Source organism: Polyodon spathula, chromosome 1, assembly GCF_017654505.1.
Source record: "Polyodon spathula isolate WHYD16114869_AA chromosome 1, ASM1765450v1, whole genome shotgun sequence".
Taxonomy (NCBI): domain Eukaryota; kingdom Metazoa; phylum Chordata; class Actinopteri; order Acipenseriformes; family Polyodontidae; genus Polyodon; species Polyodon spathula.
Window position 1 is genome coordinate 84,820,964 of NC_054534.1, and position 18,881 is coordinate 84,839,844.

Here is an 18,881-nt window from a genome sequence, read left to right on the forward strand (position 1 = left end):
TTGCTTTTCAGAGTGCAAAAGAAAACCTCTTCAGTGTCTCTTACGATAGGCTCTCCTTCCTCAAAGAGCCCAGAGGTGCAGCAGCTCCGTTCAGCTCTCATCCAGCCACTCTCGGTCCCTGCGCAACGGGTAAAGTCCTGAGAGATGTTGTTGTGCTCAATTAATTGTATCCTGCATACCAAATTATATTGGAATCTGATTAATTGAACCTAAGCAGTAGTGGATCTAAATTCAATAAATAAAAATGTTCTGCTTTTCACAAGCTTGTACAGACCAAAACACTTTCCAGATATCCACAGTGATAGAAATGCTGACTTCCATAACCTTGGTAATCCTTTTCAATGATCTAAACGGCAGTATGCAGACCCGCCTCTGTGCTTTTGACATTTAGGTTCAGAGTCCTGTTTCCTCCCTGTGTGGACAAGATGGACTTGCTGCCTCACCGCCAGTCTACACTAAGGTATGTTACCCATTCCATAATGTTAAATATTAAGCAAAGACACTAGCCAAAATGTGTGTCTGCTTGACAAAGTTTCTTAAAGCTTTCCCTTAGATTTCTGATTGAGTGTTTGATTAACTAGTATTCAATCTGTTAAGATGCTAAAAAAAGAAATAGTGAGAATGTAGCAAATATGCAAACAGAAGAATGATGTGCTTTTAAAAAGTTCACACTGAGTTATGTTATCATAGATAATGACATTTTTTTTCTTTTTATGGAGCTGAAAATTGGCTTTCAAGTTTAAATGTCAACAGGTTAAAATAATTGTGCCAGTGCCAATGTATATGCAGTAAATATTAATAGATACAGTGTTAACCGAACCATACATTAAATTAATTGGAGGGGAAATAACTGGTGCCAGCAAGTTGTTTTTCAGTTGTTTTTTAACAAGTACATTTACCTGGAACACATGTGGATGGGTCAGCCATCAGAGTTATTTTCTCATTGTTTTTCTTTTTCGGTGTGTGGTCACTCTGTAGGCCCTGCAAGACATCACTGCTTTGGAAGGCCAGGTGGTGGTGCTAGAGTGCAGAGTCAAAGGCACCCCACCCCTGAGAGTACAGTGGCTCAGGCAAGGAGAGGAGATCGAGGATTCGCCAGACTTTAGGATTCTGCAGAAAAGTGAGTTGCATACAGTAGGCAGAACATTATATATACTGCACAGTAACATAGTGATATGCAATGCAAGTAATAAGTGTGTTTTTTTAATGTTTAGTTTTGTATTTTGTTTTTTACTCTTATTTAAAAGATTGATTTGGTTTACTTGAACTGCAGTGTCAGTCTTTGTTTTATTCCAGTGATTGCTACAATGTACTGTACACATTACAGTTTGGCAACATACTTTCTGTAACAACATTATAGCATTGTGTTTCCACTTAGAAGCTCTCTGAGTCAAACTAGATTCACCAAGATTTCATTAAAGACGGACTTTATTCACTCTGGAAATATTTCTTAAATGACCATAGTTTATCATAGTTCAAATGCTACTCACACGAGTCATACATTGATACAGTGCTTACCCTTTATAATGCTGTAGTCAGCATTTATAACTCTGTTAAGAGGCTGTGCTATTTACGGTATGTTTTGCGTTATAATAGTAAATCAAGTGGTAATGATACCCAATGGAGCCAAACAGCATTATAACGAGGTGCTGTAACTCTTTATTCCATCCTAAAAATTATAGCACAACTTATGATCCCTTAATCCTGCTCTTTAATTTAGACACATAGTAGCTAACTCTAATGCTCTTAGTCAAACTCGCTCTTACTTATATTCATTATTTTGCTCTTGAATTTGATCTTATTGCACTTTCATATCTGCTCTTATCTGTATTATCATATTCTGTAATGTGATATTTTACAATGCAATACTTTGTACTGTGATGTTCTATAACAATTGTAAGTCACCCTAGATAAGGGTGTCTGCTATGAAAATTTAATAATAATAATAATAATAATAATAATAATAATAATAATAATAATAATAATAATAATAATAATACAGTAACAATTAGATATAAACATCTGTTATTGTCAAAACAAGCTGGATTTTTCAAAATGATTCTCTTTCTATTTCTTTCATGTAAATTCACTGTCAGAGCCCCGATCTGCAGCCGAACCTGGTAAGAGTCAACTTTCTTTTTGTAAGCATGAGTGTGCTGTTAAATGAAGTTCAGTTTGTGCAGTTGCATTTAAACTTGGTTTTTGTCATTTCCAAAAAGTGTTAGTTTCCAAAATAGAAAGTTTTTTTTTTTTTTTAGAGTAGGATAAATGCAGGCCCTGACACCTAGTTAGTCTTGTGGAAATTTACTGGTTTAGCTAGCGTTCCTAAGTCACCCCAGTGCATACTGTTCAAAATTCACTAGAGAAGATATGGCAAAGCAAGGCCATGTAGAAATGAAGCTGAGTGGGATATTTATTACGCACAAGATAAAGTACAAAAAATGTGTGGATTTCGATCCCTGCTGTTACTAACTCACTGCTCAACCATGGGCAAGTGACTACCCAGACCTCCTTGTGACTCAGGCCTACCTTATTGTGAAACTCAGTAGACACAAAAACAAGATGTTGCATGTCTCTTACTTAAGGACATTCACTAATGCAATTACATTTTTGAGCAAACACTGCTTGGAATGTATTCAGTGGCAAAATGACCATGTTCATCTTCATTCTTATAACAGAGTTCATAAATTACTTCATCAACAAGATATTATGCATTGGAAGCCACTGCACAAATGAGGTCTGAAATAAATAATGCATATTCTACAATACGCTCTCCTTTCTTAAAAAGGTCATTTGATTGCCGCCATAATATGGTACTAATTATACTTTTATTTTCCAGCTAATTAAAATGAAAAAATATTAGAATTTTTTTTTATATTTTCAAGCAATATTTAAACATGAAAAACACATGTTTGTCCTAGCACTGGAAATAAGTAGTTTTGTGAGATAGAAAAAAGAAAAAAAAAGATTCTTGTGACATCTGCTTGTGGCTTCACACCAGGTATTTGGTTATATTTCAGGTTTTCGCATTCTTCATTTCAGGCGCAAGGCAGTAAATCAGACATAGGTTATTCTTGGCTTTTGCATGGGCAAAGTAACCCAACTGCACCTCCGCTTGCAGGAGTTTAAAAGGTAGAACCTGGAAGACATAAAACAAAGTACAGGAGCCTGTACATCTAACTATCATATCTCCATAAACATTTTTATTGTCAGAAAGCAGTTATCTGGGGAACTGAAGCTTGTCATTATGGTCTGTCAGAGTCCACTCATCTCTGTTCTGCCATCCTGTCACTTTGTCTTGATGGATGGAATACCTCAAACAATAGTCTACATCAAGAATGAAACATTCTGCCAGCTGCTGTGGTCTTGGATATTAATCAACTGCCTGGATTTATGTGTATGCATTTTAGCATATCAGAATGACTAGACCTATGACTTCAAAGGCACGCTACTGTATTCCTTAAACCCAAAGGGCTTGAAATCATTTGGCAATAAAAATGATCTATTTGACTTCACTGTAGATGCGCTATACCAAATAAATTACCAGCACAGCATCATTTGCAATGGATTTTTTTTTTTTTTTTTTTAAATCAAACCTTTGTAACCAATCTAAAATCAAACAGTGAAATTCTTCATTATAACCAAATAAATACTAACTGAGACAACATGGTCTTTCAGTAAGCAGTGGTAACATAGAGAAATGCCAGCCATTAAAAATATATATACTGTATATAACATTCCACAATTATCCATACCACATCTTGCAGTCTCACCTTGAAAGACTGTTACCTAGTAGTCAACTGTAACAGTCAAATACATTATTGTCTAGATACAAATGTCTAGTTCATTCTGACCAAGGACTGATTTTCATTGGAGATCATATTTCCAAGTATTTAAGTGAATCGGCTCTGCTTATTATGAGATCTTATAAAATTCAAGTCGGTATTCTGTAGCTGCCGTCTAGGCATTTTCCTTATCCAATCGCAGTGTGTGTATTTATGTGCTGTATGTCAAAGAGTCCCACACACAACCAGCAAAAAAAAAGACTTCAGTATGATCAACATGAAACTTTAAATGAGGCCATTTTTGTTGTTCTTTGTAGAAGAGATTTGTACGCTGGTGATCGCAGAAACCTTTCCTGAGGATGGAGGAACTTTCAGTTGCATGACCAGCAATCAGTATGGATCAGTGACCAGCACCGCTCAGCTGACTGTCTGCCCAAGTCAGTGGCAGATAAGCAAATTACACCTCTTGCTATGCTTAACAGATTAATTAACATTCCTACTAAATGAGCACATTCTACTTGTTATGTTCTAAATCCAATTTTTTGTTACATTATTAGGCTGCCATTCAAATGAAATCATGTAACCTCACAAGAGCTACTAGACAAGTTGAAATCCTTGGATGCAAACATTTCTTTTATTAATCTGAAAGATTTAGGGATATTTTTTCCCTAAATATATGACTAGATGTTATGATTGCACTTGAAGACTGTACAGCCAATCCATTAAGTGGCAACCTATTTTCCATTCACTTGTTGTGTTCATTTTGGATACCTTTGAATGTGTTTGTGTCTTCTAGTATGACTCATTTATCACTAGCCAGGAAAAGTGACCCATCCCAACTCCACAAAGCAAGCCTATAGAAATCCGAAAGCACAAGCCACTGCCTGTCAGTGTCAGCATTGCACGTCACCTTAGCTGGTGTAGGGTGTCTCAGGTTACCTACCACCACTGTGTGATCCTACTACCACACACATTCTCCCCCATGCTAGTGATTCTGACCTTCACTGTGGAAGTCGATCTCCTGCCCCAGCACCACTATCTCGCCACATGCCCGTCACAGAGTTGAGTTCCCTTGCCTTGCTCTGACATTTTTAAACACAACCTCCTTTAGAAACAAAGAACATCAGAAAAGTCACATGTGTAGTGTATGGTAAAATTAAAGAATGTGGTGTATGGTAAAATTAAAGAATTAATTGCTTTAGGGCCTAGAGGTTTTGTTGGTTTAATTAAACAATTTACAATAGAACATGGTTGGAACAAAGAGACATTTTGTCCACCCCTGAGTTAAATCATTCCTCAAGAATTCAGTATTAGAAGAAAGATGCTTGGGGTAATAATCAGGACCACCTTTATTTGTATTTTTGTAAGTTCTTGAAGAGACCACTAGCAATGATGTTTCTGCTGAGGCTGGCGTTTCCGAAGACCAGTCATTTCCCCCTCCGCCACCTGCCACTGAAATCAGTTTCCTGGATCTACCCCCAAAAAAGCCTGGCAATGAGAACGTCCATGTGAACGAGTTGGAGATCTGGCCGAGTGTGACCGCTCTTCAGCTGCAACTGAGTCCCAGCCAGGTGAACGGAGCTGTCAATGGCCAGACCAGCAATGGGCAGCCTGCACCTCTCCCACCACCATCAAACCTCCTCTCCCCAGTCAAGGAGCCCCCTCCACTGCCTACTAAGCCAAAGCTGTGAGTATCCACTTTGTTAGGGTGTCATTAAGTGCACAACTTAAAATACAATAACATGGAATGACATAAGATTCTAGCAGAGTTTTTGTCTACAATTAAATACAGTACTTTTTATATGCTCTCATGCACTGTGTTTTAAATCATTTTATTTGTTGTCTTATGTTTTTAAATCATGGTTAGTTTTGGTGTGATTTCAGAAAATTATATAAATTATATTCAGTAACAAAAACTTTGTTAAAGTAACAAATACAATAATAAGAATACAATAATAAGTTAAGGTTGCAGTTCAAAATCACAAAAGTCGGGAAATGGGACATTAAGGCACACAACCTTAACTCACCCCATCAGATAAGATGTCGTACATGACATCAGTATTGACATCAGCAATGACATGAATGTTGGCATTTCCTGTCTGTTTGTGTCTACTGATGTCATGTATGACATCATATCTGACGTATAAGCATAATAGGGCGAGCCTTAACGTCCCAGTTCCTGACTTTTGTGATTTTGAACAAAGTTTTTGTTACTGAATTTCCATTGTTTTTTTTTTTACCTGAATCTACTACAGTATCAATTTCTATAGACATGTGAAAGGAAACATGCTGTATAGCAAATCCATGAAGTGGAGACCACAGAAAAAAGGCAACCAGCCTGGTATAATGCAGGTGAAACAGGGCTGTTCTAAGAGATCTAAGTAAAACGCTGCATCCCAACACTTTCTTTTTTTGTTTTTCACCCAGGGTCAGGGAAATAAATGTGAGGTCAGTTACTGAAACGTGTCAACTGGCTTATTACAGTCTTTGTAAAAAAAATCTGTCCCTATGCACATTACTTTATTATACGCTACAGTAATACAATAATGAGACCAGCTTTGTTTTTGTATGCAAAATTTTCTAACTGAAAAAACATACTAGTTATCATCGATTAGTGAAACATATATACCAGTAATACTCCATACAGCATAACGCGTATACAGTGTCATGAACATGAGACATAAATGTAGCCTGTAGTATAAATATTACAATTGAGTGCAAATGTTAAACTTATTTAGGCATTTGAACCCGAAAGAGCGCTATTAGAATATGGATCTGATAAAAAATTAATAGTTTTTAACCTGATTTTTATAAGAACTAGTTTGTGTTGCTAAGCATTTAGCTCAGTATTCCATGAGGAACGCGGTTTTCTCAGAAAGCATCTGTGGTTTTTTCAGGTTCTTTCGGTTTAATCCAAGTGGACGCTGTAGTCTAAATCCAATTGGGGCATAAATAGCAACTTCATAAAGTACCGTATTTAATTTAAATATTCTATTGACATGCAGCTGTTCCTACCCTGTTTTGTGAAGGGTTTGTTATCGGTAACATTTTTTTATTAAATAGGGTTGGAGTGCATATTTGTGCAGCCAGAAAAAGGTCAGTATGTTAGGCTACTTTTTTAAATGTTTTTGGTAATCATGCTGTTTGTTGTGTTCATAAAGTTTATTCAAAATGCTGTGAGGTGATCTGTTGCTGATGATTGCTTAAATACAGTCTGCATCCATTTGTTTTATTTTACAGCTTGTGAATGAAACCAAAGAGTAGCCTAGTTTGCAATATTGTTTACTAAATTTAAGTGATTCTATAAATCTAAGCTGCAAGAGCAATTTGACTGATTCTGCATCTCTGAAAGTGTCTAATCTAAGTCCTAAGTATTTTATTTTTTTTCTAAATGCGAAAATTGATAATAAGTACAGATAAACATACGCTGGGTCCTGACTAACAATACATGTTATTTACACAAGAGCATCAAAGTGCATAGCTTTTACATTAGAAATAAATAAAAATTATTTCTTTGGAAGTTCTTCTGGCATTTGTGGTTATGTGGGTGAGTGTTTTGGATTTTTTAAGCCTTATTTAATGTAAGTAATCATTTTGGGTCTATTTGAAATGTTTCGCCATTATTTATAGCTACTCTGGCACAGTCTCTCAGCCTAAGTGTACATGTAGGTTTTAAATACTCGTTCATCTTCTATCACTGACTGACAAGGTTTTTATTATTTGTTTTTTTACTCTATACAGTACAATATGCTTTGTTACGCTTGTGAAAAACTTGAAATATTAGCTACAATCAGCCATTCGGTGTGCATTCTGGGAGCTGTAGGGAGATTGATTGAACTTAACCCTACTTTTGGAGCTGACAAAATAGGGGCTTATAATGGAAAGAACATTGCAACCTTACACACACACACACACACACACACATACAGTGCCTATAGAAAGTCTACACCACCTTTTAAAATGTTCAACTTTTGTTGCCTTATAGCCTAGAATTAAAATGCATTAATATTTTTTTTTTTTAATTTATCTACACATCCTACCCCACAACTTCCAAGTGAAAAAAATATTCTAGAAATTTGTAGAAAATTAATAAAAAATAAAAACTGCAATAGCTTGGTTGGATAAGTTTCCACCCCCCCCATTGTAATAGCAATCCTAAATTAGCTCAGGTGTAACAAATCACCAAAAAATTGTAGTGTTAAATTGTAGTGATTCACATGATTTCAGGATAAATTCACCAGTTCCTATAGGTTTCCTGTGCTGGGTAGTGCATTTCATAGCAAAGACTCAACCATGAGCACCAAGGCGCTTTAAAAAAAACTCCAGGACAAAGTTGTTGAAAGGCACAGATCAGGGGATGGGTATAAAGAAAAATCAAAGGCCTTGAATGTCCCTTGGAGCACGGTGAAGATGATTAGTAAGAAGTGGAAGGTGTATGGCACCACCAAGACCCTGCCTAGATCAGGCCGTCCCTCCAAACTGGATGACCGAGCAAGAAGTTGACTGATCAGAGAGGCTACCAAGAAGCCAATGGCAACTTTGCAAGAGCTACAGGCTTTTATGGCCAAGACTGGTCAAAGTGTGCATGTGACAACAATATCCAGAGCACTCCACAAATCTGGCCTGTACGGTAGGGTGGCAAGAAGGAAGCCATTATTCAAGAAAGCCCACGTTGAATCCCGTTTTGAGGTGTGCAGAAAAACACTCAAGAGATTCTGTAGCCATGTGGCAAAAAGTTTGGTGGTCTGACGAAACTAAAATTGAACTTTTTGGCCTAAATACAAAGCGCTATGTTTGGCACAAACCCAACACAGCGCTTCACCCAAAAAACACTGTCCCTACTGTGAAGCATGGTGGTGGCAGCATCATGTTATGGGGATGTTTCTCATCGGCAGGGACTGGGGCACTTATCAGGATAGAAGGGAAAATAAATGGAGCAAAGTACAGAGAAGTCCTTGAGGAAATGTCCTTGAGTGGCCCAGTCAGAGCCCTGACCTAAATCCAATCGAACATTTGTGGCATGACTTGAAGATTGCTGTCTATCAATGCTCCCCAAGGAACTTGACAGAGCTTGAGCAGTTTTGTAAAGAACAATGGTCAAATATTGACAAATCTAGGTGTGCAAAGTTGGTAGAGACCTATCCCAACAGACTCACAGCTGTAATTGCTGCTAAAGGTGCTTCCGCCAAGTATTAACTCAGGAGTGTGGAGACTTATCCAGTTATGATCTTTCAGTTTTGTATTTTTAACATATAATTTTTTCTCAATAAAAACTTTTTCCCCTTAACAGTATGGAGTATGGTGTGTAGATAAGCAGAAAAAAAATCCTCATTTAAATGCATAAAACTGGGGACTTTCTATAGGCACTATATGTGTATATATATATATATATATATATATATATATATATATATATATATATATATATATATATATATATATATATATAAAGATATATATAATTTTCTCTAACATTGTGTAGAAGAAGACTGTAGACTGAACTTTCTAATGTCATATGAATGAAGGTAGATTTTACTTCTAGTATTGTTGAGCATCTTTGGTGAAACCATCAACCAGGGATCAAGTGGGTAATCCAAAAGAAGGAAGCTTGAAAAAGGAAAAACATAATTTGGTGTTTTTTTTATTTACCATTTTGTTTAATCCAATCACACATTAAGCTTTGTGAATAGGTCCTGTTATTTTTTTTTTCTTTTTTGTTCAGGCAATGAGAACAAATTTGTTTGAGGAACAAAGTATGTCCTGTGCAGTTTAGTATAATATGTACTGTAATACCATTTGCTAAGATACAACAAAAAAGGGAATGTCAAGTTGTAGAGCATGTTTACATAGTTTACGTATCTTTAAAGGTTGCTTAGTTAACAGTACTATGTAGTAATTTGCAGTTGTTCGATGTTATTGGAACACTAATGTTTATTTACAATTAATGGGAACTTTTTTTTTTTTAAATACCATACAGATAGCTGCAGCTAGCCATTCTAAATAATTTTCTTGAATTTTATCTTTTTCAAATAATAAAACCTGAAAAAAAGAGGTAAAAAAACTGCCCATTTTAACAACGAGTAGCGAATCCGTGCAGCAATGTGACAAAATCAGTAGAACCCTTACTTTTGATAATAACTTCTCTTGGGGTGTTTGATTTACAGATACTGATTTAAATATATTGTAGCATGCAGCAGTATCGGTGCTATGGTTTAGTGCGAGAGTTCCCTCGTTCGCTCCCGCCCTCCGCCTGTGTGTGGATTGCCTTGCTCTGTGTGAGGCGCCTGCCTGCAGTAACCAAGATCGCTACAATATGTTGAAATGTCGCTTGGAAATAGAATTATCTGCTATATATGAATATGAAATATATTCAATTTCTGTAAAAGGTTTTTAGTACATGGAAGCCTGTATAAAAGTCCAGTTGGTTTTTGCTTTTTTTTTTTTATATATCTTTTGTTTCTTTACCTTGGTGCTTGAATATTAAAAACATACAGACAAACGTTATGTTCCACAAAAATTTATGTTCTGCAGAGGTTATACAGTGGCTTTAATACAGAGGAAATATATCGGCATAAAATACATTTTACAAAATAGCCTTCAGATTTCATCAGTGTAGTCTCGTGTGTAAGGTTTCGCATTAAAGGTGTTGCGTTGCAGCATTAATGCAGTGTTATGTCCGGTGTTATGTTTTGTCCAGTCTCAGTGCTTTTTTGCTTTTTTTCACAACATTGTTTATCAGATGAGAAATGACAAGACACACAGTTTGTTTTGTTCTTGTGTAAATCTTTTTACAATGATACACTGAAGCCGAGTCCAAACCTAAGAAATTATGTTGAGGAATGATGACTAAGTTCACCTCTCTTAAATGCAAATTGAGAGCAGGGCCATCTCTGTGTATTTAGGACTTTTATATGTTTCTTTCTTTTTAAGTTACGGTGGCAAACTGTACAAACAGAGCATATTGCTGTGATGAGAGAAATGAGCTAGATTAGTGTCACGCGAGAAGACAAATGGAAGAATGAAAGGAAGCCGCACACATTCCAGTTGGAGGAGCATTATAAGGAATGAAAGATAAGGAACAGCCCAGTGCTGAAAGAAGATGTCCCGTTCTTGTAATTAAAAACACATATCATGTCAAGTTCTTTTCAGATAAGGAAATACAAATGTGTTAAAAAATTGCTTATCAGTGATGTGCACATTTCTATTAAAAGAGGGAGTATCATTAGTGCACCTTGGGCCTCATTTACGAAAGGGCACTAAATTTGGAGTTAGCATACAGGTACAGTAGTGAGCCTAACATGCGCAATAAATGTAAATTTACTGACCCATTTACTAATAGAGAACACTATTTGGGTCATTTACATGCCATAGCCTGTGCACTAAATTTAGTGCAAGCGATAATTTAATGCGAGCGATAATGTCCGAGACTACACTTGACCACCTTCATATAAAAAGCCCCAGCAGTCCAGGTGTATCTTTTGGTCAGTAGCTTATTGTGAAAAGGTGGAGGTTTGACCAAAAATGAGCAATCAACAAACACAGCACTCAGCAGGGGACAGGCAGAGGCAACGTAAAGTGAAACTGAACTGCTTACCTTTTAATTTTAACATGTATTCCTTGTCTGATGTAAAACAAAACAAACAAATGTGCCTTTCCCCTTTAATGAATATACAATAAAAGTCATGTTGTGCAATGGCACATTTTTCTGTTCTGCTTACTCGAGAAATATTAATTATGAAACGTAGCCTCAATTGTCTTCCTTCCATAGATTGGGGTGACTGTGCTATGTGAGTACATCGAAATACTCAGATAATGTGAGGTCAACATCAGTTTCATGTTCTAAATGAGTTTGAAAAAAATAACATTGACTTGATTGTAATCCTTGGTTCTAATCTCAGACTAGTAACTATAAATTCCTACTCAAAGCAAATTATTTGAAAGGAAAGGGATATAGTGGCTATAAAGTGCACAACAAGTATAAGTGGACATCCTTCTATGTGTAAATAATTGTTGATTGCAATAACAGGTTCGAGGGTCATCTTTCACTGACTAAATCCATGAGTGACACTGAGTGAAGGACGCTAAACTGCTTGTTCATCCACAGTATGTTTTCTTATAACAGTGTTGTTTCAGGTCCAGATGGCATGGCAGATTTTTGCCTCTCCTGAGGTGGTTTAAAAGTGTCTCTGGAAATAAAGTTCCATTCCAGGGTTAGCTGAATGTCAGGAAGTATAATTACGATTGAAGATACACTTGCTGGGTCAGAGAATACCTGGCAATGGAACAGTTGACTTTGTAACTAAAGCAAGTTGGAAGGTCATAGCCTTAGCATTGTTTCTTGTGTAACATAAGATATAGTAAGTGCACAATGTATGCATATTGCATAAAGTGAACAATCTATTATTTCACATTGTAGATTAAGCAGTCATTACCAAGTCATTTGTTACATGAATATGGAATAGAAAACAACCCAAAATAGGCCAGTCTGAGGGTGCTTATGTGGCTTAATCCTAGACCAGTGATTTTCAACTTTGAAAAAAAAAAACTGTACACCTTCTGTCTGACCCTTAGTACCCCCAGGGATATACGTACCCCCAGTTGAAAAGCCCTGGCCTAGCTAATAATGATACATTGCTTCAAAAGTGCAACAAAAAATATGGACTACATCAATTATAAATGTGTCCATTGACTAGTAGTTTTTAGGTTCAACATTTGAGACTGAGTATGTCCTTCTGCGTGACTATCATATACTACACTGAAGGAGTTTCTATGTGTGTTCTAATTTTACTCCAGACATTGTGCTCGAGCCAAATGAAAATGGCCCTATGCATTTCGTGTTTCCACTGGCTCAGTTTATTTTACTCGAAGACCCTCTTTTCACCTGACATGTAAGTAAAGGCGAAGGGAAGAGGGCGATATGCAAATTAGCCATGTGTAGAGTTCTCTTGCAGTTTTTGCAGACAGCTCGGGAAAATGTGGTTTCCATGCACAGAGAACAGGTACACGAGAGAATCTCACCTGGAAATCCTTGGTTGTCAGGTGACATCTTGTTTGAGTGAAACTGTGTAAAGCACAGTGTTGAGCTCATGTAATAAAGCTGTGATTTGTAAATACCTAATGCCTGGTTGTTTAATAATATGTTTTACTGCTCTTGCCCAAATTGTTTTTCAAATGTCCATTGATGGGATAGCATATCTTTAGCAGTGAATAATATTTCAACTAAATTATCACATTTCTTAATTAAAGAAAAAATAAAATAATTAACCAGGAGGTATATAATGAAACTGTCAAACCCAGCTATTGCAAATCACCATGGCTGAAAACCGGTGGAGACGTAGGGTTATAGAGATCTTTGGCAGACACCTTCCATGTATGCTTCCAAGGCTGTCTGGTTTGGGAGCAGTGGATGTTTTCATGTGAAATGCAGGTTTCCATGTGAAAGTGGGCATATATTTCCTGTGTTTTACGTCATGCTCACGTGTAAATAAGATTTACCCTGTCCATCTCTGTGGCCGTTATTTTCAGCCACAAACCTGATCCTGTCGAGCTGTTCTCCCACATGTGCACGCGCATCACCACTTCACATGGAAATAACCACACATGGGAACTCCCCCCGATGGGAACGTGATAATCTCCTATAGACCTTTCAGATTGCATTTGGTTGTTATCTGATAAACTGTTCATTTGATACACATTCGGAACTACAGACTCTCCATGTATTTGTGCTTTGGTTTAAAGTTTAACTGCCTTGTTTTTATGCTCCAAAATATACGGGGTATGCCTGGCCATATGAAAAAAGCTTTTGATACTGCAGTGGGCTCATGAACAGTTCAGAGTAACAGAGGAACACACGTACATTGTTCAAAAAGAAATACATTTTCTAAGACCCAGTGTAATTAACTTTTTTGTTGAACGTTGAGGGAGAGTATTCATACAAATAGCAAATGAGGAGCAATGTTATTTTGGATTCAGTTAACATCATCACAGATGTGTTAATTGAATCCAGATGAATACATTGTCCTACATTCACTCCCAGTGAGGTGGGCTTTTCTTGCTGATACCCTGAGGTTGCACCTAGTTGCATTAATGGCTTCTTCACAACAATTCTACAAACAGTGTTGGGTAAATTACTTTTAAAAAAGTAATCTATTAATTACTTGAACACAATTGTAATGAGTTACAGTAACATATTACTTTACAAAAAAAAAAGAACTAGTTAGTTACAAGTAGTTACTTCTCAAACCAGTGTCAGTACTCACAGAGCATGCTAACAACAGTTGTTTTTTTTTCAAAGACCAAAACAAAGGAGAGAAACAATGCGGGTCTGGTGGTTTGACCAAAGGATGTCTACTCTTACAGTAAATGCTAACTCTTGTTCCCTTTGCCCTTGTTCCCATATTGCTGGGTGATGGTTGGCAGAAAATGTCAAGTCTGTGGACTATATCCAGGGTTTGAATATCAAGGTATTTCAGTAAAGAATGTGGAGGTCATGTCAGGTTGACTTCCATTAGATCTGATAATGGCTATACAAAGGATCCCACAAAAAGTGTTTTTAGAGGCTATTTGCCATTAATTATCTGAAAACAGGAATAAAATGGGTGTTTCTGTGGCAGGGAAAAGGGTTTAACCATTTTTAAAACTTACACTTGGAGACATCTGGATATGGAACCTGCCTTTGGCACTGTTAGAGTCAGCTATTGGCAGCGATAGTCACCCTACAGTGACCTTCACTGGGTGGAGTGAACTCGCTGTATATCCTGCTTGCAGACCTAATGTTCAGTAGCCAAGTCAGAAAGTGCTCCTCACACCCTCCACAACAGGATCTTACTCATCTCATAGTAAACGTATAGACGGCTGCTGACTGAACCCACATTGCGACAGATAACCAGTCCTGTCTTGTCAGTTTATATCATTGCATCACTGTTTAGAATTAAAACAGTCTGGAATTGTATAAGCAATAAGACAATACAAAGAATCTCCTCTGGAAATGATCATCTCTTTTCATCGCTGGGGAAGGTTTATAGAATGCAGTGTTTAATAACTACACTCTTTTGTAACAAAATAAAAACATGTTGCATAACTGTGTTAACAATGCATGAATTTATATAAATCCAGTATAATCTAAAGTAGCATCAGACAGTTAAACTAAATAGTTTAATTGCTATTTCTTATGACATTTCCATTTGAATCACTGTTCACCTGTAAAGAAAAAACATGCTTCATCTTGATCCCAAACTGACCACAGTGCCTTTCTTCCCAGTGTGTCTTCTGTGCTTTCCCTTGCTTACCTCACGATAAAAACTCTCAAGCTGTAACTTTGATAACACTTACTGTTCCTGCTAATTTCCATTAGACAACTAATTTGACATCAGATTGTAACCCAGTTTCTCTCAGAATTCATTTAAAAGTTCAGAACTATCAGCTGTATTGTGCGTAACAAGCATAGAAAGAGCCATTGGAAAACATGGACATTTGCCATCTCCTTTAGTTCTCAAACTACATTGTTGCTATGGGTACCAAACTCACTGAAACAGTCAAAATTACAAACGTTTGAAGCATGAGTTTAAAATAGTAATGTGGTTGTGCCACACGGCTCTCTTGTAATGATCTATACCAGGGCTTCTCAAACTCTAGTCCTGGGGACCTCCTGTGGCTGCTGGTTTTCATTCCAACCGAGCTCCCAATTACTTAACTAGACCCTTAATTGAACTGATAATTTGCTTAATTAGACATTTTTACTTGTTTTCAGCTATAGAACAGTTGCGTATTTCAAGTTAGCTATAACATTTGATAAGTAACTTGAACTGCAACTGTTTATGAGCTGAAAAGTAAAAATGTCTAACTAAGCAAATTATCAGTTCAATTAAGGGTCTAGTTAAGTAATTGAGAGCTCGGTTGGAATGAAAACCAGCAGCCACAGGGGGTCCCCAGGATCGAGTTTGAGAAGCCCTATAATATAAAAACATAATAAAACATTAACAGCTGTGCAATTGTAGAGCAAGTTAATTGGGTATATTTTAATGATATGAAGAGTGGAAGACAAAAAAAAAATCCTACTGGTGTTTTACCCCTGGTGATTTACGGAGAGCAGAAAGATGTCTGACACAGAGGTTTAGATCAGGGCTTCACAAACTCGGTTCTGGGGACCCCCTGTCGTTGCTGGTTTTCATTCCAACCAAGCTCTCAATTACTTAACTAGACCCTTCATTGAACTGATAATTGGCTTAATTAGACATTTTTACTTGTTTTCAGCTCATAAACAGTTGCACTTGAAGTTACTTATCAAATGTTACAGCTACCTTGAAATACGCAACTGTTCTATAGCTGAAAACAAGTAAAAATGTCTAATTAAGCAAATTATCAGTTCAATTAAGGGTCAAGTTAAGTAATTGAGAGCTTGGTTGGAATGAAAACCAGCAGCCACAGGGGCTCCCCAGAATCGAGTTTGAGAAGCCCTGTTATAGTACCTTGCTAACCTAAGTTTTACCATTGTTTCCATTACATTTTACTGCATTTTACGTGTCGTATCACATAGAAAAGGAGACAAGAACGTGTTCATCCTTTAGGTCAGGAGTGACCAACCCTGGTCCTAAAAGCCACAATCCAACAGGTTTTATAGGTAACCCTTAACTCATCAGTTTCTGAAGAATGTACATTCACAGACGAAAGTACTTGGGCAGTTAAGAAAATGAGAAAAACCACAAAGAAAGTGATTACTATCATTTCTAATTGTTCTATTGAAATATTTAAAGTAGGGATTCAGCTTTATAATAAAACAAAATAAACAAATTATTGCATAACGTGTAAAAATAACATTCAAAAACTAATTCATACTTTGACCATATTCATACTTTGATATTTCATATGAAACCCATTCGTTGCTGATTGTTGACAGTTATCATGATTGAAAATGAACACCTGATGATAACACCGTGTAACAATTTTTTTTTTTTTTTGGTTCCTTGGTAGCAAGTGTTATTTCCTAATTGCTTATGCCTCAAAAGTATAGCAAATGGCTATTATTCCCCACAAACTTTGCTTTTGTGACTAGGACAGTGATATTTTGAAATTTACCTATTTTCCAGAACATTCCAGATAGATTCAGTGCTGAGTAAACTTTGAGTAACTTCTAGAACTTTCTAGAACTTTCCAGTAATATAAATAGTAGTATAAATACAGGGGCCTTAAGCCCACCAGTTCAGTTTAGTTCCAGCTGCCTAAGTGGATACATATCTGCATTTTTCTGAGATGACATCAAGAGGCTGCAATGGTGGCATTCCTGATGGGTCTCCAAGGCAGTTTTACCAAGTTTCCCTGCTATCTTTGCCTTTGGGACAGCAGGGACACCAAAGCGCACTACCACAGGTGGGACTGGCCACAGCGGACCGAGTTCTCTGTGGGGAGGAACAACGTCAAGTGGGAGCCACTGGTGGACCCCCGGAAGGTGCTGATGCCACCACTCCACATCAAATTGGACCTTATGAAACAATTTGTCAGAGCTCTAGATAAGGAGTCAGCAGCCTTCAAGTACCTTCAAGACTTCTTCCCTAAGCTGCCTGAGGCAAAGGTCAAAGCCGGTGTCTTCGTCGGACCACAGATAAAGAAGATCCTGGAGTGCAATGAATTCCCCAAGAAGCTCACTAGTAAGGAGAAAGCGGCTTGGAACAGCTTTGTCGCAGTGGTTCGGGGCTTCCTGGGCAATCACAAGGCCGAAAACTATGTGGACCTGGTTGAGACTCTGGTGAAGAACTATGGCACAATGGGCTGTAGGGTGTCCCTCAAAGTCCATATCCTTGATGCTCATCTTGATAAATTCAAGGAGAACATGGGAGCGTACTTGGAGGAGCAAGACGAGCGCTTCCACCAGGATATACTGGACTTTGAACGCCGCTACCAAGGACAGTATAATGAGAACATGATGGGAGACTACATTTGGGGGCTGATTCTTGAAAGTGATTTACAATATAATCGTAAATCTCAAAAAACTACTCACTTCTAAATCTTTTGTAGTCATTTTTGTATTACTTTAGTATAAATACATGTTAATTTGGATTCATATGTTGTTTTTTTCTGACTTTATGTGAACGAAAAGACACAAATTCGCCTGTTTTCTCATTGGAAATAAGTCAATTTCAAAATATCACTGTCCTGGTCACAAAAGCAAAGTTTGTGGGGAATAATAGCCATTTTCTATACTTTTGAGGCATAAGCAATTAGGAAATAATACTTACTACCCAGGAACAAAAATTGTGTTACATAGTGTAATTATAGAATAAATAAATACATAATCATCAAGTGCTGAAAAATAAATTGGAAATTTATGATTAAAAAAAAGCAGCAAAAATAGTTATAACTAAAGAATACAGCAATGATCTCAAAATGGCAGTGATACAACTAAATGAAAAAGAAGAAAGTACCAGAAAAATAGCAGAGAGACATTATTGACAAACACAGGAGAACAGGAATTACTGCAACTAGCTCCAAGTGTGGAAGACCAAGAAAGATTCCTGCAAAATCTTGGCATTACTGCAAAAGATTTGACACAAGAATTGAGAGAAGATGGTCAAGAAATTCACGAGTGAACAATTCAATGATATCTTAACAAGATGAATGTCTATGGGTGAAAAACCAAGATGCAAACCTTTGTTAAAAACAATACACAAAAGAAAGCGATTGGAGTTTTCCATTGAATATTTGAAGAAGACTGATGATTTCTTTAACCACATATTATGGTCAGATGAATCCAAAATATTTTTTTTTTCACGAAGAAAGCAACAATATGTTTGGAGGAGAAAAATTTAAAGAAAAGTTCATCATGGCCAGTGTTAAACATGGTGGAGGTTGTGTGATGGTATGGGCTTGTTTTTCTTCCTCATGCACTGGTGGCCTTTGTATTGTAGAAGGATCAATGAATGCTGCAAAATATTAAGAAATGTTGCACTCTCATTTGTTACCCAGTGCTAGAAGGCTTATGGGATGGAAGTTTGTATTCCAGCATAATAATATCCCTAAGCATTCTGCGATGTATACAAAGGAATTTCTGAAAAAAAGGAAAACTTGAACACATCGAGATGTTGTGGATTAACTTGAAGGCTA

At 36.9% G+C, this 18,881-nt stretch overlaps 1 protein-coding gene across 1 annotated transcript in view; it reads left to right on the top strand.

Annotated features, from left to right (window-relative positions):
• palld (palladin, cytoskeletal associated protein) overlaps positions 1-18,881 on the top strand; it is a 160,516-nt gene that overhangs the window by 99,896 nt on the left and 41,739 nt on the right. Inside the window, exons 4-9 of the mRNA XM_041264617.1 lie at positions 12-129; positions 392-460; positions 979-1,120; positions 2,097-2,120; positions 4,103-4,222; positions 5,154-5,472. Of these exons, the coding sequence (XP_041120551.1) occupies positions 12-129; positions 392-460; positions 979-1,120; positions 2,097-2,120; positions 4,103-4,222; positions 5,154-5,472 (792 nt within the window). The remainder of the gene's footprint in view (positions 1-11; positions 130-391; positions 461-978; positions 1,121-2,096; positions 2,121-4,102; positions 4,223-5,153; positions 5,473-18,881) is intronic.